The 25,378-nt window shown below is 36.5% G+C and overlaps 1 protein-coding gene across 10 annotated transcripts in view; it reads right to left on the bottom strand.

Moving 5' to 3' along the window:
- LOC150108392 (uncharacterized) overlaps positions 1 to 25,378 on the bottom strand; it is a 628,716-nt gene that overhangs the window by 440,858 nt on the left and 162,480 nt on the right. For 9 of the 10 annotated variants that reach the window (XM_090415800.1, XM_090415806.1, XM_090415807.1 and 6 more), the window contains 2 exons: positions 21,943 to 22,092; positions 13,913 to 14,050 (listed from right to left, as the gene is read on the bottom strand). In XM_090415800.1, the coding sequence (XP_090271926.1) occupies positions 13,913 to 14,050; positions 21,943 to 22,092 (288 nt within the window). The remainder of the gene's footprint in view (positions 1 to 13,912; positions 14,051 to 21,942; positions 22,093 to 25,378) is intronic. The other variant, XM_090415809.1, reaches the window with a different exon arrangement.

The raw sequence follows: 25,378 nt of genomic DNA, 5'->3' as shown, positions 1-25,378 counted from the left end.
CTACTCATTCAGTGATACCTTTGATATATAAGGTACGGGAGTCCTGTAGAGTTTTACTAGAAGTGGCGTCAACTATTTTTTTATGTTGTTCTTGGGTTGTATCCATTAAGTAGAGAAACCATCACACAAACTTTAAGTGTTTGTTTGAGGGTTTCCAATTCCTATTTGAGCAATCCCTCAGAGGAACAAATCTTGTGTGCTCTGGTCATTATAAGGATTTTATGGGTGTATTTCTAAGATGGGTGGTGTGTGTGCTCTTTTTTTCATTTTAGAAATTATGGACTTCACAACCTTGTTAAAAATAACTATTTTAATTTCCTGATGTTTCAACCTTCATATGAAGGTCATCATCTGGAGTATATACAAATATACAAGGACAAGCTGAGTTACATTTCACGCAGTAATGCTAAAGAGACAATGATTTGATCAACGGTTATTCTACTGGGCATGACCTCTAGTGAAAATATAATATATATATAAAAAAAAAAAAAATACAGATAAAATTAAAAAAATAATTATTTAGAAACTACATCAAAGATAAATTCTATTTAAGATAACATAAGAGAAATATTCTTTTATATAGATAGTTTTCTTATAGTAACAATGATGTCCTAAATTTACATGACAATTGTTATATTAGATTTAAGATTTTGGATTATCTACAGTCCTGTTTATAGTTAACTCTTAGGAAGAAAGGTTCCGTTGGTAGAATATGTGCCTTCCATATGCTTGGGATTTTTAGACCATCATTATTGATCAGATTAGGCTGGTTGATAAGAATCTCACAGGTATCTCACAGGGTGGTGCGTGCGTGCGTGTGTGTGTGTGCTGTGTGTGATCCCATACTACGAATATGTTATACATATATCATAGCTAAAATAGATGGTTGATGATGTGGCATCTGTGTTGTTTAATTATGGAAACTCTACAGGTCTCACTATACAAGTCTTATTCGTGCATGGGGAGTTTACAGTACAAAAGAAGAGCAATCTACCAGAAAAGTTACAATTGAAATAGAGCAGGGGTTCTCAACCTTTTCCAGTGACGTACCACTATATTTAATTCAAGATATTAGATGTACCAGTAAGGCAGTGGCTCATGTACCACCAGTGGTACACGTACCATAGGTTGAGAATCCCTGAAATAGAGTAAGCTACATACTAGAATCTCATTTTAAAAGAAATGCAGATGCACAAAACTAATACCAACAAAACTAATCAACCTTAAGATAAAAGAAGTTATTAAATCACCAGGTGTTAATAAAATTTATGGCAAAGCCAGCCATTCTTTATTGCTTAATCAACTATGAGTTTCAAAAAAAGGAATTAGCATTAAATATTATAAAAGCATCAGAATTGGAAGCAAATCTGTTAACTACCTTAAGTCCCAACTTACTTAATGCTGTTATTAATATCTCAAAAAATGCAGGAACAAGAACCCTTGAAAAATGTACTGTAAATCTTAAGAAATGTGCAACACTATTGGAATGATTACAAAAAATCACTTCCAAATTACTTGCAGACAAGCAGGTAGTTAATCTATCTGGCAGCTAACTAATAGAAGACAAATTTAATGTCCTAGCACGGGGACATAAATTTGTCATTTCAACCAAACGAATTCCCTATATTAACTTCAACACAATTTTGAAAAGAACATCAGTCATCTTTCCCATGATCAAGCTAAGAGACTTTGTTGTGAGGTTGCCAGAGTCATTTATTTAGGTGAAATCATCTAAACTGAATATACCACCATCTAAATATACCACCTAGACACCAAATCCTATGAAAAGAAAATGAAACTACTCCTACCACACTGGAATACATATTCTCAGAATAATAAAGAGCCTACCAAAAGCCAACTTAATAAATTTTATAAGCTACAGGACAAAACATCATCCATAGACAAAAAACTTAAAAAAACTCAGAACTTGCCATGCAAGACCTTCTCCTCTCCCCAAAAAAATAATATATGGAGCACCAAAATTACACAAAAGGAAATGTTCACTTAGGCCTATTATGGATTCCATAGGCAGCCTCACCTACAAAGACTCAAGATTCCTGTCAAACCTTCTCTGTCCTCTCACTGGCCACTTAGTTTCTTCAATAAAAACATTTCATAGATTTTTCACACAAAATACAAGACATTAAACTGATTAGCTTGACAACAAGTCCCTCTTCATGAATATTCCACATATTGAAACAACAGACATTCCAGCCCAAGAATTTCCAGCAGACATAATGGACCTATTCAAATTCATAATCATAGGATACTTTATATGGAAAGACGGCTACACTAACAAGCAGAAGTAACTGTAATGGGTTCACCAATATCACCTAGCCTAACACAGCAGAACTGAGATTAATTGTGGCATTTCACAAGGAGCAATTCCATCACCATGCCTTTTCAAAATTTTGTAAACAACCTAACAAACCTACAGTTATACAGTCACATCTATCAATACACAGATGACACACTAATCAAATCTCTACACAATGACCCATCAATAGCCTTGCAACATTTACAGGCAGACCTTAACATGATCACTGATTGGCTCATGTAATTCTATCTTATTATCATACCTCATATCCCAATGAAAACCTCCCTTGCCCAACAATCCAGGAAGTTACAAACCTCACATACTTAGGCTTAACAATAATATGTGATGGAATGCACACATTATCTTTATACACACACAAAAACTGCACATATTATTAGTTAAAATGCACTACTTACAAGATGCATTACTTCAAATATTAGGAAATTCTCTTACAAATCTGTAGGTGAGTCAATGGTATACCTTAGTATGGGTCGACACCGCCTGGTTGGCCACGTGGTTAGCGTATCTGCTCTCTAGCCAAAAGGCTGTGGGCTCAAATCCCGCCGTAGACATGGATGTTTAGTGACTGTCTGTGAAAATACTAATGGTAGTGGTGATTGGTAAATGGCACTGGTGTAGATGATGATGATAGTTGCAATTTGTTGTAGTTGGTGGATTTAGTGGTGGAGATGGAGTAGACATCCTCCCTCGATGTGTCTTTGAACTGCTTGGAGGTGTCACATAAAAATAAATAATAATACTACCTTATCACAAAACAAGCTGGCAGTAATAACAGCTGCAGAATTCCAAAATAGCACTCCTCTTTTTGAACAATATAGCCAGAAGTCAATTGTGCCAACAATTGACTTCTGGCTATATCAAATCTTAGACAATATATTACCATGCAAAGACACCACTTTTCCAGAAAATATACCAAACAACAATACTCTCCCATAACAAACCAGACCTCATCATATATCATACATTACAAGTATTTATAATAATACATATAAAAAGCAACGAATCAATTTTCTATGTACCAGAAATATTAAATAAATTCCATACAATATAAAGAATCTAACTTAACATGCTATCCTAAAGAAATATTTATGATCTCTATACTCAACACCTGGCAATAATAGCCATGTGTCAAAAAGGTAATTTCACTGGAGTGGTAAAAAAAAAAAAAAAAAAATATATATATATATATATATATAATAGCTTGGTATCTTTAACATATATATATATATATATATATATTATTATTATTATTAGGCACTGTGATCAACCCAGCAGTAAGTCAACAAGTGTTGGTAAGCTCATTAAAATCAAGTTCTCTTTAGTGATACTTTAGTGATATCTGCTATTTATTATTATTATTATCATCATCATCAAATTCCTGTCATGTACCCTCAAAGGGTGTACAGGATATGATAGTACCATGAAAAATTTACATCATTACTAACTTCCTATCTACAATTTTCCTCCAAATCAGCCTGTTACTTGTCAAGACTCCAACATTATCAGATCTTACATTTCTATCGTCTAAGGCACTTTGTACCGTACTTCAGGTGATCTTCAGGTGACCATACCACCTGAGATTAGCTCTGCTAATGCATTCCTGGATGCTGACAATGTCAAGTTCTTTCTTAATATCCTCGTTTTTAATATGATATTGCCATTGATACCATCTGTTCATGCTTCTAATCTTTCTCATGACTCTCATATCTGCAGTCTCTATTCTTTGGTGAAGTGTTTTGCTTCTAACCCAGCTCTCAGATCCATAGTTAAAATTGGTTTAAACACTGTCTTATATATAGCTAATTTAGTGTTTTGGCTAATTTCTCTCTTATTCCATATAAATTTATTCAGTGGACTTCCTACCATACCAGCTTTGTTGATTCTGTTGTTTATTTCCATATTTAATTTACTATCTTCACTAAAAATTGTGTCTAAGTAGCTGAAATGTTTTACTTGTTCCACAGGTTCTCCGTTCACAACACAGTTGACATTTTCAACTATTCTACCTATTTTCATTGTCTTTGTCTTTTTATTGCTGACCTTCATACCATATCTATTACAACAGTTATTCAATTTAGTCAGGGAATCTTGCAGACTTGTAGCAGATTTATTTAGAAGTATAACATCATCTGCATAAAGCAAAGAGCTGACCTTAACATCTCCGATTTTGATATCAGCTTTAATACCACTTTCCTTCATAATGTGATACATATAGATAATGAATAACAGAGGGGATAATGTACATCCATGTCTGACACCAGATTTAACATTAAACTATCTTCCTGTACTTCCTTCAATTCTAACTGCTGACTTACAACTCAAATAAAGACTAAGCATTGCTTGATATAATGCCCCATTGACACTATATAACTGTAGTGTATTGAAAAGCTTCTCTCTCTCTTGGCACCTTGTCATATGCCTTTTCCAGATTGACAAAACTTAAATACAAATCTCTGTTATATTCCCATGATTTTTCAACTATTTGTCATAAAGTGAAGATCTGATCCTGACAGCCTCTATTTGCCCTGAATCCAGCTTGTTCTTCACCAAGCTTTTCTTCCACAATTCTTCTCAACTGTTTCTCAAGTATACTTGCATAAATTGTACCAGGAACATTCAGTAGGGAAATACTTCTGTAATTCTCACACTCAATTTTATTTTCCTTTTTATATATGGGTACTATGAGAGTTCTACTCCAATCATTGGGATATGAGTTCTACTCCAATCCCTCTGTCCAGGACTTCTGAAGTATGAAGGGCAGCCACTGTAAGACTTTTATACCACCATACGTCAGCATTTCTGGTCGAATATCATCTACTCCTGCTGCCTTTCCACATTTCAAGTCTTTGATAGCTACTTCGCATATGGATATGTATTCCTGACTGTACGTCTATCTAACAGATAAGCTTAGGTGTTGATGTTTATTCATGACTTATTTTTCACGGTATTAACAACACCACAAACACTTTTATCAACAAAGATGTTTAAATAACGCTTATATTTAATATTTAATAACACTTATATTTAATAATCTAATCCTAAAAGATTCAGACATAATGGTTACTTTCGATGTCACCTCCTTATTTACCAATGTACCACTTATAGACACTCTTGATTTAATCAAGTCTAAATTTCCCCCAGATATTTTTGAATTATTTCAATTTACCATGAATGCAGGTTACTTTACATGGGGGGGGGGAATTCTACAAACAGATTAATGGTACTGCTATGGGTTCCCCACTCTCTCCCCCGTTAGCAAATTTTTACATGGAACACTTTGAAAACAAAGTACTTACCACAGCTACATACAAGCCACAAGTGTGGTTGCGCTATGTATATGATGTGTTTGCTATCTGGCCCCATGGACAAGACACTTTCGATGCTTTTGTCACCTACCTAAACAGCCAACACCCCAAAATTCACTTCACAGTAGAAAAAGAATCAAATAACTGTTTACCATTTCTTGACACATTAGTCACCCACCTTTCAGATGGATCACTATCTTTTTCTATTTACAGAAAGCCTACACACACAGGAAGATACCTACATAAACAATCACATCATCATCCAGTCCAACAGTACGGCATTTTAAAAACACTTACACACAGAGCCAGAGCCATTTGTTCTAACGATATAGCTCTGACCACTGAACTCCAGTACCTGCGCCATATGTTCTTAGCCAACGGCTACAATCCCTACAAAATAGATAAAATACTACATAGGCTCATTACTCTGCCCTCCCCTAATACACAAGAATACAACACGACCATTTCTATTCCCGATATCAGAGGTACGTCGAAAAAGATAACCAAAGTATTGTTGAAACATGGCCTTCGCACCACCTTCAAACCTCATGTCAAGCTGGTAACTCTGATCCGCTCACCTAAGGATAAACTTCACCCTTTAGCACACCCAGGAGTGTATGAAGTTCCATGTGACTGTGACTTGGCCTATTATGGGCAAACAGGAAGATCAGTGAACATCTGCCTGGAAGAACATGAAAGATACATTCGCTACTATTACAATGGCAAGTCGGGATTGGCAGACCACGCTTTGGACACTCCTTCACATAGGATTAGATGGAGGAAAATGAATGTGCTATTTAGGAGTCATTATAGATCTGAAAGATTATTTTTTGAGTCAGCAATGGCTTTGAAGAATTCTCCCAAACTTAACAAATATGGTTGCATTAATTAGCCAAAAATTTGGGAGACGGTTATCCTAAGAAAAACTCGTGGATAACTGCTGTTTTTTTTTTTTTTTCATTAGAGGGTGCCAAAAATAGGACTTTAGATCTTTTGTCTTTTGCAATTGTATTGTTTCACTCACTCACTGTCGCGTTTACATGTGTGTTGTGCTATGATGATGCTGAGTTGAAAATCAGCAAAATATAAGCATTATTAAAACATCTTTGTTGATAAAAGTGTTTGTGGTGTTGAAAGTTTATTTATCACTAGATTAGACTATATTGAATTTAGTTTAATCCTTTATCCCAGTGAGAGCAAACAAAGTTTGCACCTGAATAGTACAACACTATATTCAGTCCTGAAGATATTTTCAGGCGCAAACTTTGTTTGCTCTCACTGGGATAAAGGATTAAACTAAATTCAATATCTGTTGTGTTGTTAATACCGTGAAAAATAAGTCATGAATGACTGTATGTCTGCTGAGTGTTTTTTTACAAATTGGTATCACTGCTTGTTTCATTTAGCAATTTTTCGAAGTAATTACTCCATACTTCTAGGATATCTTTTTCTCCCGTTTTCATGTCATTTCTAAGTCCTTTTACAGCATTTTTTCCTCCATTTCTAAGCTTCTTCAACAACCTCCAGAATATTTTGCCACCTTCTTGATGTTTATTTTCTGTGTTCTTGCCAAAATCCTCCCATGACTTTTGTTTAGCCAGTTTTACACACTGTTTAGCTTTCTTACATTTGTCTCTGTATTCTCTAAGAGCACAATTTGCCAGGACCTTTTGATATGCTTTCTTCTTTTCCTTCACTGCCTCTTTAACTTCCTGTGTCCACCATGGAGTTCTGATTTTTCTATCCTTGCAGACAACCTTACCACATGCCTCTCTGGCTGAATCAATCAGGGTTTTCTTCAAGGTTTACCACTGAATCTCTAAGGTTTGATTTCTGTTCTCAAATTCTTTAATTTTTTCTTCAATAATCTTTGTGTATTTTAATCTAGTTCACATCTGAGAGCTGCTCAATTGTTATTCGCTTTAAAACTTTCTTACATGTTATTCTTTTCAATATGAAATTCAATTTTATTCTGATCAAGACTAAATAGTGATCACTTCCAATTTGAAATCCTCTGTACACTCTGGTGTCCTGCACCAGGGAGAAAACATCACTATCAACAATAACATTGTCAATGAGACTTTTCTTATTCCTTGCCTCTTCTCTCCATGTGAATTTGTGCACATATTTATGTTGGAACATGGTGTTAGCAATAACCAGTCTATGTCCTTTGCAGAAATCCGACAAGTATTTGACATTATTATTAGCCCTGCCCTTTTCTCCATATTTTCCCATAATATTTTTGTATGTCTGGCAATCATTTCCTACTCTGCTATTTAGATTCCCAACAAGGACCAACTTTTCCTTTTTCATCGTGTCAGTTGCTTTCTCTAAAGCCTCAAAAAATTCCTCCGCTTCTATCTTAGTAGAACCTTCTGTGGATGATAGGCACAAATAAGTCTCATTGTCCAGTTCCCCATTCTGATATTTGCCCACATCACTCTACTTGAGACTGCCTGCCATTCAAGAATATTAGCCTTGTATTTTGTGTTGAATACTATGGCTACTCCTTCTTTTCCTTGATTGTCATTGCCTGAATATAACATTTTGTATTTATTGCTCAGAAAGATCTCACCAGTTTTTGTCTTTTTTTGTTTCGGTCACCCCTATTATGTCGATCTGGTACTTATCTAATTCCCCAGCTAGCTCCATTTCTTTGCCATTCAGGCTTCTTATGTTGATAGTACCGATCCTTTAACTCTGATGATGTTGAGTTGGGGTGTGTTTTTAGATTTGTTATTATTATTACTGCACCCTCCATGGAGTCGACAGACTCATCATGGGAAGTTCATTCAACTGATAACATATTTATCATACTAAATATTAAAATCCTTATCACTCCTTGCATTAACAACACATTCTGGTAATACATTCCATTCACTTAAAATTCTCCATGTAAAAATTCTACTCCTCACACCTCTCTTCACCAAACTCTTACATAACTTCCAGTGATGACCTCTGTTTTTTACCCTCTTGCCTTCTACTCTTTTTATAATCCCATCTCAATTAATCGAATAAAATCCTTTCACGAACTTCAATGTCTCTATCATATCACCTCTTCTCCTCCTATCTACCCAAACTCTGCAATCTACATTTCTTCAATCTCTCCATAGCCAGCATTCCAAAGTCAAAATATTGTCTTAGTCACTCATCTCTGTACTCCTCTCCAATGTTTCCACATCACACTGAAAACCAGGTGACTAAATTTGAGCACAATAATCCAAGTGCAGTCTGACCAGTGCTTTATACAGTGTCAAAACCACTTCCTTATCCCTACATGTTAGAGTATCTCTTTTCATAGCAGCACTATGATGTGCAACCTTTGCAACACTAGCAACATGTCCTCTACACTTCAGTGTACTGTCAACCATCACGCCCAAATTTCTAATCTCATCCACTTCCTGCAGTATGGCACCATCAATATAGTACACAGCCTTATATTTCTCCACTCCAAAATGAACACCTTGCACTTATTGATATTAAAACTACAACCCCACTCTTTTGTCCAAGTAAAAAAGTCTATTCAAATCTTTCTGAAGGGAATTAACATCAGCAGTGCTACTTATAATTCTTCCCAACTTTGCATCATCAGCAAACAACTGAAGAACTCCCAGTCAGTCCACATGATATATTGTTTACAAACAAGTTAAACAGAAGGGGCCAAGAACAGAACCCTGGGGCATACCACTGGTTACCCTCCTTTTCTGAAACATCATACACAACTTGCTGGTATTGTTCAGAGAGCCAATCTCCGATCCATGTAACTAATATACTATTTATTCCCATCCTCTGCAGCTTGTACACCAACTTATCATGTGGTAATCTATCAAATGCATTTAAAGTGCTAGCTAAAACCATAACTGCTGAAAACAGTAAGTTCAAATCTTTCTCTTTAATGATATATCTAATTTACTAGTATTCGATATTCAACATGAAGAGAAATAACTGTTTCAGTATCATATCAAAAGGGTACGCTAGTGAAGTAATTGAAATATTGCCCCAACTTCAATGTGAACCTCCTGGTGACCACTCAACAGAGTCTAGTCACATTTATACGTGAAGCGGCAAAAGAATTATCAGTGCTCTTGACCATGTTGTTCAATCTGAGTCTTGGGTATGGTTTAGTCCTGAAGGTGTGGAAAGAGGGGAAAATAGTTCCACTGCATAAAGGAGGATCGAAGACTACTGTTGCAAATTACCGACCAATCAGCATATCAGGAGTCATTGTCAAGGTCTTAGAGAAAGCAGTCAAGGGAAAAATACAGGAATGGGTTGATGATAATGAGATACTGTACGGGGGACAGCATGGTTTTGTGAAGGGTAGATCATGCCTCAGTAACTTGCTCAAGTTTTATAACAAGGTGACGGCTGAACTGGATAAGGGAAATGGGTTTACAGTGATACTGCTGGACCTGGCTAAGGCATTTTACAGGATACTACGTGGAATTCTAATCCGTAAACTACAACATATGGAAATGGATATAGGGTTGGTGAGATGGATAGGTGATGGAGAGATATCAAAGAGTAGTTTATTCAGGAGTAGAGTCCAAAAGACGGCCTGTGACTAGTGGTGTGCCGCAGGGTTCTGTTCTTGGACGAATGCTGTTTAATTTGTTCATTAACGATATAGGATATGATCTAAGAGGAACAGTTCATTTGAACAGTTCGCTAATGATGCAAAGTTAGGTAGGGCAATAGTGAATGCAGAAGATGTCAAAATCTTGCAGGAAGACTTGGATAGATTGGAGTTCTGGGCTAAGTAGAATGGATGTCAATTTAATGTGACAAAATGTAAGGTTATGCATTTTTGGGGTGAAAAGATTAGCAGCAATGTACCACATTGGTGGAACTGCACTCCATGAGATTGATGAGGCCAGGGACTTGGGAGTGTTGGTGGATAGGGAGAGGAAGTTTAGGGGGGGCACATTGCGAAAGTGGCTAAATCAGCTCACTTGGTTGTTGAAAAATACTTTGATGAATAGAGACAAGCAAGTTATTGTACCTCTGTACTGAGCCTTGATAAGACCTCATCTCGACTACTGTGCCCAGATTTGGTCACCGAGGTTACTTCTTGATTTTGGAGGAGGTGGAGAGGATCCAGAGACGAGTGACCAAGATGATAGCAGATCTATGGAATGAACCTTATGAGAACAGGTTGAAGATTTGTGGGTTGCAGAAATTAATTGATAGGCAGAAAAGGGGGAGATATGATTGAGACATTCAAATTGCTAAAGGGTTTCCATAGGATTAATTCAGAGGATATTTTTGAGATCAGGACTGGTGGTGGGAGAACTAGGGGACATCTATGGAAGCTGGGCAAGAGTGTGGTTAGTAAGGGTGTTAGAGCTGGATTCTTTACTTTTAGAGTGGTAAATGAGTGGAATAAGCTGCCAGAGTCTGTTGTGGGTGCTATGACAGTGAAAGAGTTCAAGGCAAGGTATGATAGATACTGCGAGAATGTTGAATAGTTATGTGGACATGATGTTTAGAGCCTCCCTCGATGAGTCTAAGGACTCCCTGGAGTCTCCCGTAATAATAATAATAATAATAATAGTAACTAAGACAGTCAAGGCCACTTATGCACATACATCCTGCAACAAGTGCAGGATGTATGTGCATAAGGAGATGTGCCACATCATGCAGGCTGCTGACAAAGGCTACACTACCAGTGCTCCACAATATCAGAAACCACCTGGAAAGCAAAGATGAACCAAACACACTGAATAGTGCTGCCCAAAATGTTAAGATAAATGAAATACAAAATTACTGATAATTTAGATTTGTCCAAAAACATGATGCAAAAAATACTTAATTCCCACATGGAGCAAATCAACCAAAAATACAAAAACTTGTAATAATGACAGTGTAGAAGAAATGCTTAGAAGAGTGCACAATATAAAATCTAATCTACTGGCAGTAATGAAAGAGCAGTAAAATGGAACATGTATTGTAAAAGAATGAAAAAAAGAACTGCCAACTGATGGTATATCCAAATAAAGGACGAAAGATCTACTCTCTCTAATACAATCATTTTGCACAGCTACAATGAAACAAAGAGAGAGAAAAATACAAAAAAAACATCTACTCTAGTCCTCATAGTTCTTCCTCCCAACTTTGCATTGTCTGAAAACAGCTGCATATATTCAATTACACGTGTCATCATTAACAAATAAGCTAAACAATAACAATCTGTAAAACTTCCTGTGACACACTACTAGTGACCTTCTCTAGTAGTGTGTCACAGGAATCTTTTGGGATACCACTCTAAGATAGATACACAACCCACTAATATCTATCTGACATCAAATTACCATCCAATTCAGAAATCCATTGTCCAACCCTATCTCCTCCAATTTAGTTACCAGCTTATCATGTGATAGTTAATTAAATGTCTTTGAAAAAATCTAAATATACCATTGTATATGCATCTCCTTGATCTTTACCAGTCCTATTCATGCCATTCCCACATCTGTAACTTTTGCACACCTGCTTCTGCCTACGAACCTTTATTATTCCTTACCACATATATCTCCCCAAACTCAACTACTCTCCATGCATCCAAGGCCTCCCCCATTTCTATTCTGACCATCCCCATATATGCATTCATTACTGCTTCCAGAATCCAGTCTTGTCACACTATATCACCTTCTCCCCTTGACTCCCCTTCTCTCATTCTCATCTCTCATACTTCTTGTCTCTCCATTCACAAACATCTCAGTCTTATCTATTCTACTTTCCTGCTCTTTTCCATCACTTCTGACTTCTTTCTCTGATTCCTTGGGCACGTCACTCATTACATTTCCTTTAAGCAACAGTCTCTCCAGCTGATTCTTCAAATCCATTTAACTGCAATCCTTCTCTTTTATACAATTCCATTCATCTCTTGAATGTGTTTCACACATCAAAAAACTTCACCTCTTTCTCCTCACACAGCCCTGCCAGTGGCGCACCCAAGTGGAAAAAAGGGCCCTTCATCCTCCAAAAAAAAAAGAAAAAGGAAAAAAAAAACACTAGAAAATTTTCCAAAATCTTTTCCTAATTAAAATTCAATTTTTTATTTATGTTGTGTCCTCTATTTCTATACTACTTATGAATTAGCGGTCACATAAGGTGGGAATACCCTATAGCTCTCGGGAATCATGGCCGCTGTAAAACGCATGGTGAACAAAGTAGTGCTCAGGCGGACCGAGCACTACTTTGTTTGCCTGAGCTGGGAGAGAGGAGATCACGGGTATCATGTATTCGCGATCACTGCAGATGTTCAGTCATAGGTCGCATGCAATGTGTATTCTCAAATTGTTTACTCAACTCGTTTCCCCCCCCTCAGAAGATTAAATCCTGAGTGCGCCACTGAGCTCTGCTATCATGTTTTTGCTCACAATCTCAACTCCTTGCTATCACGCCAAGGCATACTTTCCTGCAACAGTGTTATCTTTCATCCTTAATAACCTTCAGATATCCACCCTAACATTCTCCATGTGCCAATGCAAATCAATTGTTCCAAAAACCATCAAATCCTTCACATGCTTACTTTTCATATCCAAAGCATCAATTGCTCTTCATCCTTTTTCCTAGAAAACAATAATAGAATCTCCATACAAATGCACTCTTATGTCACTCACCATCTCCTTTCTCCGCTATCTTTCATTTTATTTCATTCGTATCCACCAAGTATCTAATCTCATTATGTATATGTTTCATCTTGTTTTCATATGCATCATCTTTTTTCAAGTCCTGCATTTAGACAATTGTGTGCTTCCTTTAACACTGGTAATTATGCTCTGTCATTCGTGCTCACTTTTGTTCCTAAACTAAACTCATTCTCACTTTTGCTCCATCAGTCATGCTATCTTTTTCTTGCAATCACACTCACTTTTGCTACTTTTGACTCTTTCATAATCATATTCTTGGAACTCAATCTTATGCTTTTCAGTGCCTTACACCCTTTGTCTTATATTCAATCCTCATTCTCAACTCTCATTTTACAACTCAAAGTCCAAAAAATATCATACTTTCTGCAGATCCATATTCACTTTTTTTTTGTTCATTCTCTCCAAAAACATATCCTTCATACTATCCTGTACATACATTCTAGATTAATGACAGTTAACTGCCTTTAAAATATCTATATGGCTCAACCCACACTTGATTTTCAAGCCAAAAAATAATTCTAGTAATAATAAAAATTAATGTAAATTAATAAAAAAATAAAGAACTGTTTCAGGTAATTTTTTATATTAATTTCTGAAATTAGTGGTTTAAATCTTACCTATGCATTCTCTTTGAAGCACACTAAAAGAAAATCCTTCTGAACACTTCTTGTCACATTCATATCCACCAATCGTGTTGCGGCATTCTTCTGTCTTGATTTCACAGCCATGGAGTTGTTCTGAACACTCATCAACATCTTTGGGACAAACACACAGACTAACAGGTAATAGACTTACAATAACAATCACAACACATTTGGCTCCAAAGTATACAAATTAGAATGCCACCACATTAACAACAAGCAGAAAAGGTTTATTATATTAAACAGAAAACATAGACACTATATTACATTTTTAAATAATCTTTACCTGTGAATGATAAATAATTAGCATTGTTGCAGTTACTTTACTGGTTTCTTGCTATAACTATAAAACAAAACTATGTAGTAAAAATTCTTGACATTAACAAGGAGATTCATTGATGCCTTGTTATTTCACTATATTATTATTATTATTATGGGTATCTCCATGGAGTCAGTAGACTCATCGCAGGAGACCCAAACTAGCAAAACAATATCTGTCATATCTCTTTGAATTCATTTACAGACAAAGAGCTCACAACTAAGTCAGGCAATGAATTTCAAAACCCTCCAGGCAAAAAACCTTGTTCTCACACCCTTGTTGACTACACTCTTCTTTAATTTCCAGGGATGACCTCTTGTTCTTCCATTACTATCACACAGCTGAAACATTTCCCCTGCATCAATCCTATAAAAACCTTTCAGTAATTTAAATATTTCTATCATATCCCCCTCTTCTCCATTTATCAACCAACCTCTGCAATCCACAAGCTCTCAATCTATCAATGTAGGGAGCATTTTTACATCACTCACCAACTTGGTCACTCTTCTCTAAGGAATCCAGGTGACCAGACCTGAGCACAGTAATCCAAATGTGGAAGTATCAATGCTTTATAAAGGGGAATAATAACCTCTTTATCTCTGGATGTCAGTGTGTTCCTCAACATCCAAGTAATCCTATGTGCAATCTTGGACACCTTAGCAATGTGTCCCCTGAACTTCATCTCCCTATCTACCAACACCCCTAAGTTCCTAGCCTCATCAATCTCTTGGAGTACTGTTCCATCAATGTAGTACACAGCTGGTAATATTTTAATATGTAACACACTTTTCATGAAAGAGATAAGTATTGCCTCTTGTCATATTATAGTGATAAAAAAAATTCATTCTGAAATAACAACCTTTTTTAAGTTTCTTTACTTCTCAGCATGCATGTACATAAATGGAAGCTAGCCCACCTTCCAAAAAAGTGGTCTCAGTAGTTAAGCTAGAATGGGCCAGGATTTTTTAACTGTTGTCTATTAATTATGGGCACTAGGTTTTTTTCATTAAGTCTAATTTTCATTAGCCAATTTGAAAAAAGTCACTGCTGGTTTATTGCAAGAGCTGCAAGCTTACATCCAAAACAAGGCATGGATGTTTGTGCAAAAACCTACTCTTGAGAAGCTTGTAGAGCTCCTAAATAAATGCATGATTACATTATTGGCATTATTATTTCCATGACATATACAAACAAGTAATAACACTTTTTTCACCAAAAATAATTAAGAGGATATTAGATTTAAAATATATATGAAAATTAACAATTTTCTCAGAAAAAAATCAAAAATCTGAAGTGCTACTTAGTGAAATGTGAAAATTTTTTTCGAATACAGTACACATACAGATTTTTTCAGATATGTATGACACAACTTCAGCAGTGATAAAAATGTATTATCATTTTAGTGAAACATGCTTAACTGGAGTTATTTTTTTTATCATGTAATATTATCATTATTATTTACCCAAGACCTCATGGAGTCAAAGATTCATCGAGGAGGTCCTTTTATCACACATACAGCTCATCATACCATGCCTAAAACACACTCAAATTCTCAGAAGACACCACACTCTCAGGCAAGGCATTCCAATCATTCACAACTCTGCATGAAAAAAAAAACAGCTTCTCTCCCCTGCTCACACTCTCCTTATACAGCTTCCAGGGATGACCTCTAGTTCTCCCCTGATCTCCTACTGTTTTCTGTAGAACCTCTCCAACATTGATCCTATAACAAACCCTTACTAACTTGTAGTTTTCTATCATATCTCACTCTTCCTTCTATACACTAAACTCTGTAAATAGCATCTTCTCAACATTTCCTCATCGACATTCCAGAGGTCAGAAACTACCTTACTCAGTCACTATGGACTCTTTCCAACATCTCTTAGTTCTTTTGAAAACCAGGTGACCAAATCTGGGCACAGTAGCCCATGTGTGGCCTAATCAAAGCCTTATACAATGAAAGAAGAATCTCCCTACTTCTACAAGTCAGTATCCTCTGCATCATTTCCCAGAAGTCTTTGTGTTGTTCTCACAATTTTGGCAATGTGTCCCCATAAATTTCATATCCTTATCCACTATCACTCCAAGATCTCTTATATCCTCCACCTCCAACAATATATCCCCACCAAGCATAAATTCTACATCCCATGTTTGTTTCCCAAATTTTAAAACCTTACATTTTGCAACATTGAACTCGCATCCCCATACCCATCATTACATGTCTTCTTGTAAGGACACAACATTTTCTCTACTCTTCACTGTTTTCCCAACTTGCATCATCTGCAAACAAATGAATATCTGAATTCAAATCTTTGCCAATATTATTAACATACAAGTTAAACAGTAATGGCACTAAACCAACCCCAAGGTAGACCACTAGTGACTTTCCCTCTTCCAGGATGGTGTCCCCCCCCCCATACACAACTTGTTGATACCTATCAGATAGCCATTCTCTGATCCAATGCACTAATCTAATATCCAACCCCATTTGCTCTAGTTTGACTATCAACTTTCATGTGGTAATCTATCAAAAGCCTTTTGTGAAATCTAAGTATATTACTGTGTATCCCTCTCCTCTGTCCAAGGAAGCTGTCACCTTATTGTAATAGTAAGTAGATTAATAAAACATGACCTCCCTTTAGCAAATCCATGCTGTCCATCAAAGTTAATACCATTGTCGTCAACCCAATTCTGAATCCTAGGTCTCACAAACCTCTCCAAGAAGTTAACCACAACATGTAACACACACATATAGGCCTATAATTGGATGTTTGAGAAGGGAGGTGATCCACTTGAACCAGTGCAGGACTCATATCAAAAAAATATGTCAAGGCAAATGTCAACTCCCTGGCACATTCCTTCAGAATACGTGGTGATATATTATCAAGTCCCACAGCCTTTCTAATGGTGCCCTCTGGCGGGCTAATTTGGTTACTGAGTTATTGGGCACTGAGTTATTAGTTTCTTGCTTTCTTCCTCATTTGATATTAGTTTCTTACTTTCTTCCTCATTTGGACTTACATTTTGAGAACATCAGCCTAACTGCCAAGACAACCAAATTAGCTTGCAGAGGGCACCATTAGGACTTTAGGAACAATATTAGTTTCTTGCTTTCTTCCTCATTTGTGACTTACATTTTGAGAACTTCAGCCCAGCTGCTAAGACAAGCAAATTAGCCTGCCAGAGGGCACCATTAGGACTTTAGGAACAATATTAGTTTCTTGCTTTCTTCCTCATTTGCTTTTGTTAGTGCCTGCGTGCACATACCATATCTTTATGTTCCTGAAGATGGCAACGTGACGTTGCTGAAATATAGAAGTTATTTATTAAAGTTACCTTTGATTAATATACTTTATATGTAACTGGTAATTAATTTACGGAATTAACAACGCATATAAAGTATATTAATTAAAGATAACTTTAATGAATCACTTCTATATTTCGGCAATGTCACATTGCCATCTTCAGGAACATAAAGATATGGTATGTGCACTAAGGAACTAACAAAGCGAATGAGGAAGAAAGTAAGAAACTAATTTTGTTCCTAAAGTCCTAATGGTGCCCTCTTGCAGGCTAATTTGGTAGTCTTGGCAGTTGGGCTGAAGTTCTCATAATGAAAGTCTCCCAAATTTGGGGCAGTTTCATGCACACAAATTTGTTGAGGTTAGGAACGTTTTTTAGAGCTGTTGAAGATTCTTTGAATAATCTTTCGTATTTAAACTTGCTGCGATGGATTATTTTTGTTTTCTTCCAACGAATTTTATGGTGGGTATCTAAGGCATGGTCTGCCAGCCCAGAGCTGCTGTACTGGTGAAACCGGATGTAGTCTTGGTGTTCTGAAATCCTGATATTTGTTGTTCTGCCTGTTTGGCCAAAGTAGGACAATCTGCAGCTGCAAGGGACCTGGTATACACCAGGTAGGTCTAGGGGAAGTGGTTGGTCTTTGGTAGAGCGGATAAGGGACGCCAACTTTTTATATGGTCTGTAACAGGAAGCAAGGTCATATTTTTTGAGGATATTAGTTATTTTTTCAGAGGTGCCCTGGATGTAGGGGATAGTGATAGACTTGGTGTAGTCTTTATTGTGGAGGGGGGAGGGGGGTTGTGGTTTACAGGTTTTAGTATTTTTTGGATTTTTTTGGGGTTATAGCCATTGGCTAAGAAAGTGTTGAGGATGTGGTTTAGTTCCATAGTCAGGGCCTTGTCATCTGAGCAGGTTAATTTTGCCCTGTTATATAGTGTTTTTATCACCCCATATTGTTGTGAGGGGGGGGGGGGGATTGCTGGTGAATGTATCTGCCAGTGTGGGTGGGTTTTCTGTAAACAGAGAAAACCAAAGATCCATCAAGCTGGCGGGTGATTAAAGTGTCTAGGAAGGGGAGGGTGTTGTTTTCCTCTTTTTCTAAGGTGAACTGGACTCTGGGATGTTGGTTATTTAAGTGTGTTAGGAAGGAGTGGAGTGTGTCTGAGCCATGTGGCCAAATAGCAAACACATCATCCACATAACGAAGCCAAATAGTGGGTTTTTGTGGGGCGGAGTTTAAGGCTTTCTCTTCAAATGTCTCCATAAAGAAATTGGCCAAGGGTGGGGAAAGTGGTGAACCCATGGCTGTCCCCTCTATCTGTTTGTAGAACTTTCCTTGCCAAACGAAATAGCCTGAGTTCATTGTGAACTGAAATAGGGCTGAGATATCGGGAGGAAACTTGGCTTGGATGAGCTCAAGGGTTTCTTTGAGTGGGACATTAGTGAATAGGGAGGAGACATCAAAACTGACCATTATGTCAGTGTGTTGGAGTGTGAGGTTTTCTATACTGGCTTTAAAGTGGGCCGAGTTTTTTATGTGTGATGGTGTGTTGCCAGTGTAGTGTGTGAGCGTTTTGGCTAATTTATATGTGGGGGAATCAATGCCATCCACTATGGGACGCAATGGCACATTTTGTTTATGTATTTTTGGGAGTCCATATAATCGGGGGGGGTCTAGAGTTATAAGGTTTAAGTTTGTTGGTGACTTCCACAGGCCAAGAAGTGACTTTCTTAAGGAGTCTGTGGATAGTTCTAATCTGAGAGCTGGTCGGATTATATTCAATGGGGAGGTAAGTAGTACGGTCTCGTATTAAAGAATTTAGCTTACCTTTGTAGTCTTTTTGGTTGAGTACCACAGTGGCGCTTCCCTTATCAGCTTTGGTGATTACTATTTTTTGTTGTTTTTTAATTCTTGTAGGGCTGTGTATTCGTTTTTGGATAAGTTGGATTTTGGAGGTTTGGCTTTAGTGAGAACACCGACTACATCCAGTCTCAAGTTGTTGGCGATATGGTTAGGCAGGTTGCGAATTCCACGCTCTATTTGGATCATGATTTCTTCAGCAAGTATCCTTTTAGGAGCTAGGGCGAAATTGTGACCACGTGAAAGTGCGGTGAGTGCTTCAGGCTTTAAAACTGCCGACGAGAGGTTGACTACTGTGTTAAGTGGTGGCTGGGGTACAAAAGTAGAAGTCTTTGTCAGGTTTTCGTATTTTTTCACGTGCCGAACTACGTATTTTTTCGAATTCCTTTCTTGCCGATGTGCATGAGATGTCATGAAGTATAGACCATAGATCAAGGCCGAGTGTGTTAGAAAGCTCTTCCTCTAGCGCCCGCAAGGTTTTGTTTTCGTCGGCAAGGAGAACGCGCGTCGCGGTAATTTGTTCTCTTAACAGGGCGAAGCTAGTGCGGTTATACATGCGTAGAGCTTTCTCGGAAGTAAAACGGTGCTTCAATTTGACACAGTTGGGGATCACTTTGTTATCCCGGCAGCGTTTTAGGACCGTCAGACGATTTATTTGCCTCGATATCTTCAACCTCAATTTGCCGTATTGACAGGCCTTTCGTGCGATTGCATCTCCGTGGATGATCATGATTCTAGTAGTAAGACTTATACGTTGGTTAGACATAACTGGTAATTAATTTACGGAATTAACAACGCATATAAAGTATAGTATTTCACCAGTACAGCCGCTCTGGGCTGGCAGACCATGCCTTAGATACCCACCATAAAATTCGTTGGAAGAAAACAAAAATAATCCATCGCAGCAAGTTTAAATACGAAAGATTATTCAAAGAATCTTCAGCAGCTCTAAAAAACGTTCCTAACCTCAACAAATTTGGGTGCATGAAACTGCCCCAAATTTGGGAGACTTTCATTATGAGAACTTCAGCCCAACTGCCAAGACTACCAAATTAGCCTGCAAGAGGGCACCATTAGGACTTTAGGAACAAAAAAAAAAGTTAGTTAAAATTAGTTTCTTACTTTCTTCCTCATTTGCTTTGTTAGTTCCTTAGTGCACATACCATATCTTTATGTTCCTGAAGATGGCAATGTGACATTGCCGAAATATAGAAGTGATTCATTAAAGTTATCTTTAATTAATATACTTTATATGCGTTGTTAATTCCGTAAATTAATTACCAGTTATGTCTAACCAACGTATAAGTCTTACTACTAGAATCATACTTTATATGTGTTGTTAATTCCATAAACTAATTACCGGTTACAAGATTTCAGTTTAATGCATGAACTTTAAAAAAAACTGGAAAAGTATTTATGAGTAAATTTGTTGGGACCGGGTCCCTCATCTTATAAAAAAAGAAGTTACTGGGTTTCACAAAGGTTGAGAACCACTGAGTTAGAGGAGACTATCACTACAGATAAAAAAAATCATGAAATGTCATGCATCCATGAAAAAATCATGGATGAATGACCTTACTAGATAGAGAAGACAGTCAGGTGACAACTCCAGATGAAATAGTAGGACTGCTTAACGATCACTTTATTAGGTATGTCATCCTACTGAAAGAAATTTTACTTGCAGCAGTAAACCTGCTACTACTGTACAAGACTGAATAGCTGATGAAGTTAATGCACAAACAGTACTATGTTTTATTTTATTTTATTTTTTTTTTTTTGAATTTCTAAAAAAAAATTGACAAGTTCCTCCTACATGATAAGTTTATATTTAAGAAAGATTGGTTGGTCTAGCAACGATATCGATAGAGGGACATAGCTTATAATTTAAATTTTGAAGATCATAAACAGTTTTGTGTATATCCCCGAAGAGCAAACATTTAATTAATATTAATATGTAATCATTTTGCATTAATGTTTCTCTTGTAATAAAAACAAAATAACAATTGGAGATTTTCTTATATTTTTGTCTTATAATCCATCAGGAGTGATATTTAATTGTTTGTCTCAGGGTGCGATCTAATCTGGCGACAGCCCTGTTGAGATTTTTACGTTGTTGAAAGGCCAGATGGACAATGGTAAATTTTTTAAAAAGTATGACAACTTTCAAAAGTTATGTGAGGGAATGGTGAGCAAGACGGTGAATAGTAATTTTCTGTGCATGGAGAAAGAGAGAGAGGTATGTACATGAAATGTATTGCTTCAGTGGGTAGTGAGAGAAAATAAACAGTATTGGTTTGAAGCACATTATAATTTTTGGTATCTAAAAGGAATCTCCCATGAGGAGTCTCATGACTACATGGAGGTAGCATGATAATAATAATGTTTGATGTGCGTAATCATTGGTTTTATACACAGTTGAATTTCAACTCCATTGCTGTTAAACATAACTAATAAGAAAAAGAAAATTACTTTTAACTAATTCAATTTCATGCCACATCGATATTGGATCAAATATTTACAAACCTTCACAAGAAGCACGAATCTGATTCCATTTGTACCCAGCAAGACAGTCACGTTTCACATTTGACTGGCACTGGTATCCACCAAAGGAATTAATACAAAATTCATGATCACGATTGCAATGATCTAGTCCTTCAGCACACTCATCAACGTCTATAAAATACAATGTATATAATATATTATATAATATTATATAATATATAATATTATAATAATATTAATAAATTATAATAATATAATATTATGTATAATATATTATAATATAATATATAAACAGGTGTAAATTATTAGTTTTTGCCTTGATCAATATTTACATGAACAAAGGAGAAGACTGCGCATTTAGCCATCAGAATTGTGTGCAAAAGTAGTAAATGAAGAATTAATGGGTCAAAACAGGGGTCGCAAACTGGCAGCTCGTGGGCCAGATATGGCCTGTGAAGGCTTCATATCCAGCCTGTGACCTTAATGATTTCTTTTCTAAAAATCAATGTTTCTAACATCCTGATGATTAAAGCAGAAAAAATTCAAACTTCTAAATGTTTTATGACAGCTTTAAACAAAGGTAAAACTTATTACTACAATTCTTTGTACCATGTTTCTATCATCGAATGTTGGCAACACTGAATGGAAGTTACTTGTCACGCAGCCATTTTAAGCGACGTGATACAATGTCAATAAGTTACAGGTTACCAATGTAATATGATAGTGTGTTAATAAAAAGTTACCTCAATAACTTATATTTTTTTGCCCATAATAATGTCTGAATTTAAAGTTAAATAAACAAAAAAGATCAAGAAGGCAGAACTTTTCAAGAAAAATGGGAGAAGGCATATTTCTTTGTGGAAGTTAAAAATATTCCAACATGTTTAGTATGTAGACAAAGTGTCGCCATGGTGAAAGAATATAACCTAAAATGCCATTATGAAACAAACCATAAGAACTGTGATAAATATACAGAAAATCTCCAATTGTTATTTTGTTTTTGTTTTTATACGAGGTTAGATGGCATCGTGGCATCGTTTAAAGATTTTTTGAACTCTTAAAAGAAATTGACATATTTACTTCATCCAAAGGAAAATTGATTCCTCAGCTCACTGATGAAGATTGGTGCAAAGACTTGGCCTTTTTAGTTGACATAACAAGCCTTAAACACTTTGAATACTGCTCTGCAAAGACGTGAACAGTTGATATGTCATATGTATGAATGAATTAAGTCATTTCTGGCAAAACTTTATCTTTGGCAAACCCAGTTGGCAAAGAAAAATTTAGCCCACTTTCCTACACTTTAAATCAATTTCTTGAAATAATAATGATGCTAAAAAGTATATTCCTCAAATTGAAGAATTTAAAATTGGATTTGAAAAAAGATTTTCTGATCTCAACCAGTTTGAAAATGAATTATAATTATTCAGTTCACCTTTTTTAATTAATATTGAAAATGCTGACAAAGAATTACAAATGGAAGTAATTGAACTAAAAATGAACGAAAAACATACCAAATTGTTATAAATACATTGCCAGTAAATATCCCAAATATAAAATTTAGTGTACAAAAATGTTGTCAACCTTTGGAAGCACCTATGTAGATGAGCAATTATTTTCAATTACGAACCTTAATAAGTCAAAGTTCTGCTCACGGATAAAAGATTCTAGATTAAATGCAATACTTCATATTGCAACATGAAACAAAAAAGCAGATATCGACATGTTAGTACAAGGGGAAAAGATTACTATTAATATTATTACCCTATGACCTCATGGAGTCAAAGACTCATCTGGGAGGTCCTTTTACATCATTTTCCACCACTGATCCTATAACAACCCCTTACCACCTTGTAGGTCTCTATCATATCTCCCCTCTCATCCTGTCCACCAGACTCTGCAAATTACATCTTCTCAATCTTTCCTCATACTCGACATTCCGGAGGTCAGAAACCATCTTACCTTAGTCAGTCACCTTTGGGCCCTTTCCAACATCTCTTCATCCTTCTGAAAACCCGGTGACCAAATCTGGGCACAATAGTCCATGTGTAGCCTAATCAAAGCCTTATACAACAGAACAAGAATCTCCCTACTTCTACACATCAGTGTCCTCATCATTCCCAGAAGCCTCTGTGTTGTCTTCACAATTTTGGTGATGTGCCCCCCCCCTAAATTTTAGATCCTTATCCACTATCATCCCCAGATCTCTTATTTCCTCTACCTCCAACAATAGATTCTCATCAAGCATAAATTCTGCATCATTATTCCATCTTTGTTTTCCAAATTTTAAAACCTTACATTTTGCAACATTGAACTCACATCCCCATACCCATGCCCATTTACTCAATTTATTGAAGTCTTCTTGTAAGAACACAACATCTTCACTACTCTTCATAGTTTTCCCAACTTTCCATCATCTGCAAACAAATGAATATCTGAATTCAAATCTTTGCCAATATTATTAATATACAGTAATGGCCCTAAAAACAGACACCTGAGGCACTCCACTAGTGACTTTCCTTTTCCTGGATATCGCACCCTCATACACAACTTGTTGATACCTATCAGATAGCCAGTCTCTAATCCAATGCACTAATCTAATATCCAACCCCATCTGCTCTAGTTTGACCGTCAACTTATCATGAAGTACTCTATCAAAAGCCTTTGCGAAATTCAAGTATATTACTGTGTATCCTTCTCCTCTGTCCAAGGAAGCAGTCACTTTATTGTAATAAGTAAGTAGATTACTAAAACATGACCTCCCTTCAGCAAATCCATGTTGCCCATCAAAGATAATATCATTGTTGTCAACCGAACTCTGGATCCTAGTTCTCACAAGCTTCTCCAACAACTTAACCACAACACCTGACACAGAGATAGGGCTATAGTTTGATGCTTGAGTTCGATCACCTCCTTTATGAAGTGGCACAATCCTGCACTCCTTCCACTCCTTAGGAACTTGACCCAGTGCAAGACTCGCATTAAAAAAATATGTCAAGGCCAGCATCAACTCCCTGGCACATTCCTTCAGAATAAGTGGTGATATATTATCAAGTCCCACAGCCTTATTTACATCTAGTTTGCTCAACTCCGCATACACCTCTTGCTCACTTACAGTTAGTCTCTCCTCCCCATCATCAACTGCTCTCAATCTCTCCATGAAGTCAGATTCACAAGATTGAAAGATCTTTATGAACTGCTCATTAAGTATCTTCACCACTGTTCTGGCAACAAAAGAACCTTTGTTAGAGCCTTTCATTTTTTAGTTTATGTTTTGGTTCACAGAATAATACTGAATATGGCCCATGTCAGATATACATCTAATTGACTGGCCTTTGGCTGCATTTGAGTTTGAGGCCCCAAAGTGCAAATTTTTTTTTCTAACAAAACAGCATTTAGTAATTTCAGTAAAAAAATGGATATTTGTGTAAATCATATCTGTGACTAATAATTTTCA

The sequence above is a fragment of the Typopeltis vanoorti genome, chromosome 3 (genome assembly GCF_054136105.1).
Source record: "Typopeltis vanoorti isolate ZY-2024b chromosome 3, IOZ_Tvanoo_1.0, whole genome shotgun sequence".
Classification (NCBI taxonomy): Eukaryota; Metazoa; Arthropoda; class Arachnida; order Uropygi; family Thelyphonidae; genus Typopeltis; species Typopeltis vanoorti.
This window is presented reverse-complemented; position numbering and strand designations above follow the sequence as displayed.